Genomic DNA, 12,542 nt, shown 5'->3' with positions numbered 1-12,542 from the left:
CCTTTTCATGTTTGCCTCCCTTAGTTTATTTTAGCGGAAGCTTCTTTGGAATTAATTGGTTTGGATAGAAGGGTGTGTATTTCAGGTTTGATCTGGGAATGAGACTGAACTCCCAGGCAACTGTGGGACTTTTTGTATGGACAAGGGTTTTAAGTGGCTAGAAAGTCTGTGCCTTGGTTAAGTGTGTTCCCTGCTCTCCACAAAGCCTCTGCTTGGGCTTTCCCACACCCTTGAAAGGAGACCAGCTCTGCACCAGTCCATATACTGGGGACCCAACAAGAGCGAACTCCACTGTAGGGCTGAAGGGGAGCCTTGTGCTGGGCTGCCCTGGAGGTATTCACACAGCACAGTCGCAACGTGCCTTCAGCGGATGGCGAGCTCTGAAGCTGCCGGCCGTCGCAGGCAGTGCCGTGGCCTATATAGCACGAAAGCCAAGTCGGCTCCATCTGGGGTGGGGAGGAGGACAGGCCGCGGCTTCTCCACTCCATCCCTTTCCTTCACTGTTCATACCCACTAGTGGTGTAGATGTTGAGAGCATGGAAGCTCGTGGCCCGACTGCTGGGGAGTGCGTAGGGTGCTGTCCGTGACCGGGCTCCCACATAGATACTGTGATAGGAGAGGTGCTTGTAGGGCAGGGCCCCTGGCGATTCATTCAAGGGCCGGCGTGGAATACACATCTCTGGGAGGCTGGCAGGTGTCCCCAGGGGCGGGTGCTGGAGCTGGGAGGCTTCCTTGAGGACGGAAGGAGGCAGGTGGTGATTGCTGGTAAATCCTAGAAAGAGAGAAGCATCTGTAAAGAGCTAGCAATCCAAGTCCGCCTCGACATCGCACGCCTCTTTTCTGAACAATCTCCTCTCTTGGGGAGCACAGCCCTGGTGGTAGAGTCTAGGCTGCTAGCCCTTGAAGAAGCTATCCCAAGCTCTGGGTCGCAGAAGATTATAGCCCGGCTTATATTTTATCATGGCGGCTGCATAGACTCCACCATGGCTGGCCAGGACTCCAGAGTAGCAATTCTGTATAGGGATGTGCACAAAACGGGTTTGCTCTGGGCTACCCCAGCACCCCCCAAGTGCAGTTATGGGGCTGCTGAAACCTCCATTCTTCCCTATGGAGAAAAACCTTAAAGCCACTTGTGGGGTGCTGGGGTGGCCCAGAGTGAGTGGTGGTCTAGTGCAAAGAGGGTGCCAACCACCCCCATGGGTTGCTAACCCATGGGGTACTGGATTTTGTTGTTTCTGAAGTGTTCTGAGTGTAGATTCTTTGGTAGCACATAAGATTTTCAATAACAAATTATGAATCCACTTTCATCTGCTAACCTTAAAGACACATAAACTTCAAAAATCACTTAAAAATCAGCCCTTTGCCCAATTCCTTTCAAATAATTCTGATAGCTTCCTGGCCCCCCTTGGGCACTACCACCCACCACACTCTGCTCTAGGCCACCCCTTTCCCCCCGACGTGAAGCTATACATTTGCTGCAATCCTCATTATTCCCTATGAGGAATTCAAAAATACTTTAACAATTCACCAATAATCAGAGGAGTGTCCAATTGCCTTGGGGTTTTGTGGGTGGTAGGTACCCCTGTCTGTCTACCACCCACCCTGCTTTTGTGCCCCTAGGTGCTCCACAATAGGGCATATGGACTGGTTCTGGTCCCATTATACTCTATGATAAAGATAATTGAAAATATTTCATATATTCATAAAAAATCGCAGGACTGTCCGATTGCTTTAGGGTTTGGGTGGTTGTTGGCACCCATGGGTGCTCCACAGTAAGGTATAATGGCCTGGTTTGAGTCCTAATATACCCTATGAGAAAAAAATAAAAATAATTTTCAAAAATTCATAAAAAATCGTACGAGTGTCCGCTTGCTTTGGGGTTTGGGTGGCAGGTACCCCTGGGTGCCAGCTACCATCCTACCAATTTTTGGATGTCTGAACCAGTTCAAACCGGTTCAAACCAAACCACCCCCTCAGCTCGAACCTGATGGCTGGTTCAGTTCGAATTCGAACCTTTGAACCACCCTGGTTCGAATTTGAACCGGTTCGCACATCCCTAATTCTGTATGTGTACACTAATCACGTAATTTGGTCAGACTGCACCGTATGTTTTTACTCTGGTGGTCCTGCTAGAAATGTAGCCCTGGAGTAGAACCTAACGGTGCAATCTACCTGAATCACCTGCTCATTACCTGTGTGCTGTACTGCCCTGTATGGATCTATGCCACAGACCAGTTTTTTAATAGTACATTACCATGGCAACTTACGAATTGGGCTGAACTGCACCTTTGGAAGCATCACATGAATATAATGAAAGCCAATAAGTCTGTGCATGGGGTGATGTTCACCAAGAAAATCCAGATTATGCCAAATTACATAAATTATAACACTTCTGCTGGTAGCAGAGGACAAAGGAGATGTGCAGAGCACTGGAAGCCCTTACTCAGCAGCACCCTCTCTGTCTTCTGATCGTTTAACATATATTTGAAGCTCAACAGACAAAAAACAGGAAGCACCCAGCCAAAGGGCAAAATGAGAGACAAAATCTCAAGCTGCTGAAGAGAGCATTTATTTGAGCCCAATGCGTTTGTGGCTGCAATGTGTTGGGCTCAAATCAATGCTCTACTATTGCACCTTGAGATTTTCTCGCTTGTTTTGCCCTCAAGCTCATCTTCATACCCACAAAGGTTCTATATGTTGTGTGTGTTTAAAATGAAACCCGAGATTCCCAGCTGAACTTTGCACTCAATAGTAAGTTTTGTGCTTGAGCAAATATCTGGAATGTGAGCAAACCTGGGAACCCAGGTAATACTAGAGGTGAGCAAGGATCTAGAGTGGAGGGGCAGAGAGAGGGCTGCTGGCGTCAGCTTACGGCTGGTGCAACCGAAAGAAAAAGAATGTGTGTTCAAGATAGGTGGTATGAAACCAAGATAGGAGCAGGTACTGTGGCCTCTTTGTCCTGATCGCACTGAGGCTGAGTTTGACCTGATCACAGAGGCTTTCCAATTGCTCTTTTTACAGCTGGAGAGCTTCTGGTTGGCCACCCTGCCTTAAAGCCTCTCGGGAGCACAAGACCACTGGTAGGTGACTACCAGGGGCCACACACTGATCTAGAGCCTCTGCTGCTCTGTAGAGCTCTCATGTCAAGCATACTCATACTTTGCTTCCCCACCTTACCTTTCTCTGGAGTCTCTTGCAGCTGAGCTAAGGGAGCTGTACCTCCGTTCCGAGATAAACAGCCAAACAGTTGCCCCAGGGAGCCTGGCCTACCCCAAAAAGAAAAGAAAATTAGGATATAAATGGCCCTGTTGCTGATGAGCAATGTGGGCAGAAAAACTGGGGGCATCTTTCTGAGTAGGACACAAAGACCTGTGTATGAAGCGGTGGGATACACTTTGCTTCTGTGCCCACATGCATGCTCCTGGCTTCTTCTTTTCTCCTTAGGTAGCAGGGTGACATGAAGCTTGCTAACAGAGGGTGGGTTCACACAACTGCCCCCAGTCTGAAAGTGAGGAAAATGTCTGTAAGATGTCACGAGGCAAGAGCGTGTGCTCCTGGCAGGCATCATGTCTGAACCTGCCCAAATCTGGTTCCTGCTTTGTTTTCCCCAAGGTTCCTTCAACTTCAGTCACCAAGATTTGAAGTTGGGCAGAAGAAGTTGGTCGAATCTCAGTAATGCATTGTGAGAACCTGACTTGGGTGGGTTCAGCTGTCATGCTCACTGGGAGAGTCCACTCTCACTTCCCAACATTTTACTTGCATCTTCCCCTGTTTTCAGTCTATGCATGTGAACCTGCCCAGAGAGTATATTGGTGGCCCACCCACCAATATACTAGGAAAATCAAGTTTCATAGCAGCTCTGAGTGCTGCAAATTAATGACCTAGAGCTGCCAATTTAAAAATAAAGAGTATCAATGTGTATCATTGCGCTGGGCAAGCAAAGAAAGAGTAGGAAACACTCAATGCAGGAGAGCTGGATGCTTGAGAATTCTCTCTCTGAGAGCAAGATATGAGAAGCTCAGAATTCAGGCTCAGTCAGATAAGGCCTCACCCATGACTTGCACTTGGGCCATTAAAACTTCCCTTTTCCTCATCTAAAGCATCCGAGAATTGCATTTGCCTCATTTGCAGCCATATCGCATCAGAGGCTCATCTCTCCATCCACATTCAAGATGGCAGCGATGGGGGAGAAGACTTACCAGTCATCTGGCTCGCATTCCCGGAATCCTTTTGCAAAGGGGTTACTAGCAATTTTCAGCTGTGTGATCTGCCAAAAGAGTGAAGAGCTTGTCAAACAAACAATGGGCTGGATCAAATATACGTAACCTTGGTTAGAGCTAGTCTCCGTGCAATGTACCCAAGCCTCAGGAATGTGTGCTCCCTACTTCCATCCCCATGCGAGCACTTACTTCCTATCTAGGTTAAAATAAGCTGAGGTTGGTTCTGCATCCGTACTCACCTATTTCGGTTTATTCAAACCTATATGCTTCAAATCACTTGAGATCTGTATGCAAGGTTTGAAGTGAGTTACAGATCTCGGATTATTTGAAACAAGTAGGACAGAGTAAACTGAGATTGGTGGATTTGGACATGACCAGTTACCCCATTTTAACCTAGATCGGATGTAAATGCTTGTGTGAGGATGGGAGGGAGACACACAATCCTGAGGCTCAGGGATATCAGGTGGAGCCCAGCTCTAAATGAGGTTCCATATGGCATCTGAACTGACCCGGTGTCTTCCCTGCTAGCCCTTTCCTTGCTATCCTTGAGATGTTGCTTTTGCTTCTCCCTGAGAAGGCAACAGCAGACATGATGGTTGAGGAGCACCTCTATGGTTATTCCTCAAGGTTAGTCAAGGAGTACTGCTATGTCACAGTGTTGGGAAGCTGCAAAACTGCTGTGAGCTATTTGGAAGAAGGATAATGCACAAATGTAACATTGATTTAGAACAGAGGTTTCAAACCTTGAGTGCCTAGCTGTTGTTGGCTTACAACTTTGGGCATTGTGGCTGGGGATGATGGGAATTGTAGGTCATCAACTTCTAGGGACTCCTATTGAGGGGGTGTAAGGAGAAGCATTAAAGTCTTCACACAGCAGAGTATGCTCTGGTGCCCAGGCTATTATCTGGAGACAGCAGGTTAAGTTCAAAAACCAAAGAAAGATTTATTAAGGAACTAAAACACCACATGCTAAGAGAGAGCCATAGAACAACATATACAGATAGGCACTTGCCTCCAACAACAACCAAATTCTAACTTACTCTGATGAAGACTGACCTATTAACATCTCATCATGCCTCTAGTGGCCACAAGAGGTTACTGCAGTGCTAAAAGCAATGCTTTAGAATTCTCACTTCTAACAGGCTCAAGGTTTGAAACCCCTGATTTAGGACACTTGGACCCCATCCTTCATTCAAGGAGCTTTGTGCAACATGCATGAACATTCCATTTTATCCTCACAACAACTCTGTGAGCAGTGTTCCTTGTATCAGGGATTCCCAGATGTTGACTTACAACTCCCATCATCTCCAGCAAAGGCCATTTGCAGTAGGGGATGATGGGAGTTATAGTCAACAACATCTGGGGATCCCTCACAAGGAACACTAACTCTGAGATAGCATAGCCTGGCAAATAGTGACTTGGCCAAGGCCAGCCAGTGAGCTTCATGCAGGGCTGGCTTCAGGTTTCAGGGGCCATCAACAGACTGGCCTCCATGGTCCTCCTTGTTGCAGAGTGATTCCTTAATTTATAAGGAATGAAACAGGAGGCTTAACTTTAGTTGCAGAAACAACCTTTTAATTCTTTATTATCTAACATTAGCTAGCAAGGTAACTTCTATAAGAGGGGGAAGCAAAACCAACTGAACTGATAAAACAACCAATCAACAGAATTGAAGACTGACTCCTCACCTAGGATTTAACAGATACCTACATACAGAGGTAAATATTCCTTGGACAAGATGAGAGACAATGCTTAGTTACACAGTAAATTAGAAACATTCCCCTTCTCGTTGTCTCGTCTCGTTCTTCAGTTCACAGGCCACATTGCTTGCCGCAAATGCTGAAACTGATCTTTAGTTAAAGGTTTTGTGAGTATGTCTGCTACCATCTCCTCTGATGCACAGTATTTTATATGGATCAATTTTTTCTCTTGCAAGTCCCTTACAAAGTGGTACTTAGTTGATATGTTTCATTCTTTGTGTAGTCTTGCCACTTCGTGAGAGAAAGATGCACCCTTGGTTATCCTCATACACCATAATTGGTGTGGTTCATCTGTTTCAAAGTCCAGAAGGAGTTTATGTAACCATGTTACTTCTTGTCAAGCCTGTGCTGCAGATATATATTCTGCCTCAGTTGAAGAGAGAGCAACAATAGACTGTTTCTTACTCATCCATGAAATCACTCCTCCCAAAAAAGAAATACATCCCTGCTGGTTGACTTTCTGTCTTCCTTGTCCTCAGCCCAGTTGGCATCCATGTAACCTATCAACCTAGGTTCTTTACTAGCTGGCAGTAGTAATTCAAAAGTCGTTGTACCTTTTAGAGTGTGTCCAGTCCTCTTAATGGCAGTCCAGTCTTTTTTTATTGGTGAATTCACTCTTCTGCACAATATCCCAACTATTGCTGCAATGTCGGGTCATGAAACAGTTGATATATACAACCATTTTTCAATTCCCATTCTGTATTTCTCATTATTAGGCTAGCCTGCCTAATTTCCCCTCCCCTTAAACAAGGTTAATGGAGTGAGTGATCCATTAACCTCATTTTGTTGATTGTGTGTTAGCCGCGGCCACGACTGACACATTAGGGGGGGGGGAGGGGGACCCCAGGAAGGTCCTGCACTTATGCGGTGCCTTCCTGGGGTTAGGAACATAGGAATCTGCCATATACCTAGTCAGACCATTGGTCTATCTAGCTCAGGATTGTCTTCACAGACTGGCAGCGGCTTCTCCAAGGTTGCAGGCAGGAATCTCTCTCAGCCCTGGAGATGCTGCCAGGGAGGGAACTTAGAACCTTCTGGTCTTCCCAGAGCGGCTCCATCCCCTGAGGGGAATATCTTGCAGTGCTCACACATCAAGTCTCCCATTCAGATGCAACCAGGGCAGACCCTGCTTAGCTATGGGGACAAGTCATGCTTGCTACCACTAGACCAGCTCTCCGGTTCAGGGGGCCGGGGCACCACACAGCAGTGCTCCCCTTCCCCCGATCCCCGGAGCTCCTGACAGAGTTGCAGCCGGGTGCAGGAGTGCCTGTCCGGAGCAGCCGCTCGTCTGGATTGCTGATCCGGCCACCCAGCAACGAGCAACTGCTCATGTGCAGGGAGAGAGGGTTAAGCCCAGTCTCCCTGCAAACCACCTTGAGGTGCTTCACTTTGATGGTGTGAAGTGCCTCAATTACTCTTGCAATGCATAATTTTCCATTACTCATACATTTCTTTCCCCTGCTTTCACTATCGCATAGATGAGACTGTTGCTAAAAAATCAATTTTTCTGGAATTTACTCTTATTCCTTTTCTTTGTTGGAAATAATTATGCTCTTTATTCACGGATGCATTTATCAAATGTGAAGCACTCCCACATATAAAGCATTGTCTGCTACCAGCAACTTTGTAGACTTGATTTTTAAATGATTCCTCTCTCTTAGTTTTCTTTTTAAAGTTAAATTATTGCAAACGCACCTGCACAAAGCTCAAAGTTACAATCTCTTTAATTTGTAGAAAGTTAATAATATTCTCATATTCTTAATACAAGGTATTAAGCCAAAGTCTCAATTTTTGCTGGTTCGGACATATTTATCCTTTGCAGCTCCAACTTGACTCTCACTATTCCAAAAAATGAGCACATGTGCTCTTGCAGACTCTCTCCCTCTTTGGATCTTTTATTGCATAACTGCAGCATAAGATAAACTTGGGTATTTGTAGCTCTTTGTTGAAAGGCCTCCTTTAATCCCAAAATTTCTTTTGCTGTAATTTTATCTTCTATATGATAAACTAACTGATCACTTATAGTCAGAGATGTATGTCCCATAGCTTGCTGGTTTGCAGAATCCCATTATTGTTGTTTCCTTCCATTCTCTGTTGTTCCGTATTCCTCCAGAACATCAGATAGTCCAGGTGCATTTAGTAATATCTTGACTCTGAATGACCATTTTCTGTAGTTTGTATCATTCAGCAGTTCAATAGTATGATGCTTCCTTACAGATTCAAAAGTAGTTGTTCAATTCTCTTGCCTACAAAATTCTTCATTGCCTCTGAGATGACTGTTGCTTACACACACACACACACACACACACCCCTAGGCCTATAACCCAGTGTTGCAGAGTGATTCCTTAATTTATAAGGAATTAAACAAGCAGCTTGACTTTATTTGCAAAAACAGCATCTTATTTATTATTTCTTAACACTAGCTAACAAGGTAACACTTCTGTAAGAGGGGGAGAACAAAACCAACTGAATGGATAAAACAACCAGTCAACAGAATCAAAGACTGACTGACTCCACCCCAAGGACTTAACATAGATAAATACATAGAGAGGTAAGTATGCCTTGGACAAGCTGAGAGACAATGCTTAGTTACACAGTAAATGCCAACATTTCTCCAACCTTGGCTGGGTCCCACAAGAGTCACCACACAAAGGTTGTGGGCATAGAGGTGGTCTCAGCAATCAGCTATGAGCCCTTCTGAGGGCCCTGGACCTTTGGCACCTGCCTGATGCTGACAACCCCTGATGCTGACCCTGGCTTCTTTTCTGAGTGGAGATTTGAATCCAAGTCTCCCCAGTACCAGTTTGACACTCTAAGCACTTACAATGCATAAAAAGTAATAAACCTTGGAGTATCCTTTAAGCAGCAGCAGCAGAATAAATACATTAGAAATGCTGCACAGCTTAGATGCGTTAGCAGAAGAGTATCATTGTATGGAATCATCAACATCTGCCTTTTAAAAGCGGAGAGGAGAGGAGAGCTGGTTTTGTGGTGGCAAGCATGACCTGTTCCCCTAGCTAAGCAGGGTCTGCCCTGGTTGCATATGAATGGGAGACTTGATGTGTAAGCACTATAAGATCTTCCCCTCAGGGAATGGAGCCACTCTGGGAAGAGCAGAAGGTTTCAAGTTCCTTCCCTGGCATCTCCAAGATAGGGCTGAGAGAGATTCCTGCCTGCAACCTGGGAGAAGCTGCTGTCTGTGTAGACATTCAATACTGAACCAGATGGACCTGTGGTCTGACTCAGTATATAGCAGCTTCCTATGTTCTTACGTCTGTCACCAGTCACACACTATCCCCATTCAACGCTTATGTTGTACATGCATTCAGGTGTTTGCACACATGCACGTTTTTGTGTGAGTGACTGTAAAGGTAAGGTTGATTTTGCCATCAAGTTGATTTTGACTCCTGGTGCCCATAGAGCACACTTCATCCAGCTTGTACAGTCGCTGTACTCTGATCAAGAAGCCACGGTAAGCATGCCATATGGAGACACAGAGTGGTTCAAGATTAGGAAAGGCACTCGTCAAGGTTGCATCCTGTCTCCCATACTATTTAAAATGTATGCAGAAATGGTTATGAGAAATGCACTTTTTGGAGTGAAAATTGGTGGTAGGAATATTAACAACCTTCGTTACGCAGATGATACGACATTGCTTGCGGAAAGCAAGAAAGATCTAGAATGGTTAATTTTAAAAATTAAAGAAGAAAGTGAAAAATTTGGATTGCACCTTAATATCAAGAAAACAAAGATATTGACGACTGCAGAGAATACACAAGTCACAGTGAAGATCAATAATGAGATAATTGAGGTAGTAAAGGATTTTATTTTTCTAAAATGGATCAATGTGGTGACTGTAGCCCTGAGATCAGGAGGCGTATAGCATTTGGAAGAACTGCAATGATCAGCGTGAGTAAAATTTGGAAGAGCAAAGATATTAGTTTCCTAACCAAATGCAGATTGGTTAATGCAGTGATATTTCCAATAGCCACACATGGCTGTGAAACTTGGACTCTGCAGATAGGAGAAGGATGGAGACTTTTGAGATGTGGTGCTGGAGGTGATTGTTGTGTATCCCATGGACAGCAAGAATTACAAATAAGGACGTTTTAGATTGAGTTAAACCAATAATATCGCTAGAAACTAAGATGACCAAACATAGACTGACATATTTTGGTCATGTCATGCTAACTGACTCACTCGAAAAGACAATTATGCTGGGAATGATCAGCGGGAGAAGGAGACAGGGACGGCCTTGTACTCAGTGGCTGGATGTTATAAAAAATGACACTGGAATGATCATGGCAGACTTGAAGGAAGCTGTACGAGATAGGATGGCATGGAGTGCATTGATCCATAGAGTGACTGAGAGTCGGACACAACTGAACGGATAGAGAGAGAGCCACAGAGCCCTGTGGTTTTCTTTGGTAGAATACAGGAGGGGTTTACCATTGCCTCCTCCTGCGCAGTATGAGATGATGTCTTTCAGCATCTTCCTATATTGTTGCTGCCCGATATAGTACCAGCAGGGATTCGAACTGGCAACCTTCTGCTTGTTAGTCAGGCATTTCCCTGCTGCACCGCTTAAGGTAATGCCATAAGTGACTCCTGCATTCTTCAACTGAACCTGAGTACAAGTCACTCAAATGCATGGCACAGAGAAGAAGTATACAGCTGTATGTGTGTTCAACATAATGTGTGAATAATTGTGTGTACAGATCTGTGCATAGATACACTGTGCACAGATTGTAGGTGCACTGAACATAATGTGTGAATAGGGCTTCTGAAATGTACTAACCCGAACCATCATATATAGATGAGCCCTATGTGATATTGACACGTGCCACTGAAATTTTGAGCTCTCACCCGGTGGTTCTGATAGGCTGTTACTGCCATGAACTGAGTCTCGGTGAAGATGAAGGATTTGAAATTCTCCTGGGCATAACGCTCACTGTCTGGACGTGGATCCACCACCACCACATGGAAGCGAGGCTGGTATCTGTGCATTGAGTTCAGGATAATCTGTTTGGCCAAGAGAAGAGACGTTTCAGATGGGCAAAGGTACATTACCATTCATTCAGCCAGCAGCTTCAAACCACTACCACCTCCCGTGTGTGTCCCACATACCAATATATCTTATGTTGGGGATTAACAAACCCTGAACGCTGGGCCCAAAGTTCAGTAGAAACCCCTATAACTATACTCCCCAAAACAAGCTGCTTGCATTTTAAGTACTATATAACTATATATGAAAAAACGAAATCATATAAATACTACTATATTACAACTTTTACTTTCTGTTTACTAGATCACTGAAGAGTTTAGTAGTTTGGACTTCCCAAAGGCCATCTGTAGCACACTATGAGAATTCCTGGGTTGGTTCCTTAGCTAAAAACTTGTTAGTCTAGTTCAGCTAATAATTGAGTCAAGCCCCTTTAGCCAATGAAAGCTATAGAGGTGTTACCCCACCCCAGAGGTGCTCTTACCCCTGGACTTTGGGGCCAAAGTCCAGGGCCTCCACAGCCCCAGGCGCCCCCCAAATCCTCGTTAGTCTGTCCCAGGTGGTGTGGTCACCCAGCCGAGCATGATAATGCTTAATTTGCAGGGGAGGGGGGACCTCCAAAAGCCTTTAGGCCCAGGCTCCAAAATTATCTAGGTGCACCTCTGCCCCACCCACAGAGATGAACCTGTCCTCTCCTCTGCTTGTCACTTCATCCCGTAAGGGACAGAAAGACTTGGTTGAAGTCTGCTATCTGGGTTTAAATGGAGGCTTTTTTTTAAAAGTAGTTTTTCAGTCCCCCAGGTCCCTTACGTCCACATAGTAACAGTCCACAATTACTTACATGGCCATTGTCATCCATCAAGTTGTTGGTGAGTTTGAGCTTGTCAAAGGAGACAATTTGCCTCATCCATTGGCCTCCCTTGGCCGGAGAGTCAGGGTGGAAATGAACCCGCCCAGGTGTAGCAGGGTCTGCCTTGCCAGCTACCAGCCAAGCAGAGCTGTGGAATGCATATCTGTCAAGAAGAGATATGTTGAGTCAGGCCCTCACCTTGGTTGACAGAGAAGATCTGAGAGGATGGATTTGGAACAAAAGCACTACATTTTGCTGTGCAATCCCCTAGTTTCATAGAATTGATAGGAAGCTGCCTTTTACTAAGTCAGACCTTTAGACCATCTAGCTTGGTATTGTCTACACTGACTGGCAGTGTCTCTCCAAGGTTTCAGGCTGGTGTCTCTCCCAGCCTTACCTGGAGATGCCAGGGAGTGAACTTGGGTCTTGGAACCTCCTTCACGCAAGCAGTTGCTACGGGTCCATCCCTCAGGGGAATACCTTACACTGCTCACATGTAGTCACAGTTTTAAAGGGCTATTAGCAAGAGGGAGGATTCGTGTATAGCAAATGTCCAGATGAGGGGGTTTCAAGGCCATGAAAACTAGTGAAGAAAACACTGGATTCAAAAATGTTTTGCTACCGTAATTACACAATCCACCCACAAGATTGCAATGATGAAAAGGGAGGGGGAAGAGTAGACTAGACTGGGAGGCCAGTTAATATGCAAA

The 12,542-nt window shown here is 45.3% G+C and overlaps 1 protein-coding gene across 1 annotated transcript; it reads right to left on the bottom strand.

Annotated features, from left to right (window-relative positions):
* Positions 1–455: 455 nt before the first annotated feature.
* Positions 456–11,889, bottom strand: TBX10 (T-box transcription factor 10). The gene is made up of 5 exons (XM_053259001.1): positions 11,824–11,889; positions 10,847–11,002; positions 4,200–4,267; positions 3,178–3,266; positions 456–772 (listed from the first exon to the last, which is right to left on the bottom strand). The coding sequence occupies exons 1-5, from the start codon at positions 11,887–11,889 to the stop codon at positions 498–500; spliced, it is 654 nt and encodes a 217-aa protein (XP_053114976.1). The 3' UTR covers positions 456–497.
* Between the last annotated feature and the right edge of the window lie 653 nt (positions 11,890–12,542).

This window comes from Hemicordylus capensis, chromosome 1, assembly GCF_027244095.1.
Source record: "Hemicordylus capensis ecotype Gifberg chromosome 1, rHemCap1.1.pri, whole genome shotgun sequence".
Classification (NCBI taxonomy): Eukaryota; Metazoa; Chordata; class Lepidosauria; order Squamata; family Cordylidae; genus Hemicordylus; species Hemicordylus capensis.
The sequence above is the reverse complement of the archived record's forward strand: the minus strand, read 5'-3'. Positions and strand labels throughout refer to the sequence as shown.

Bases quoted from the DNA above. Each gene is read 5' to 3' on its own strand.
- TBX10 (XM_053259001.1), bottom strand. From the start codon at position 11,889: ATGAGGCAAATTGTCTCCTTTGACAAGCTCAAACTCACCAACAACTTG. The intron at 11,003-11,823 runs GTAAGTAATTGT...TTGGCCAAACAG, and splicing joins TGATGGATGACAATGGCCAT to ATTATCCTGAACTCAATGCA. The intron at 3,267-4,199 runs GTAAGTCTTCTC...TTTTTGGGGTAG, and splicing joins GAATGCGAGCCAGATGACTG to GCCAGGCTCCCTGGGGCAAC.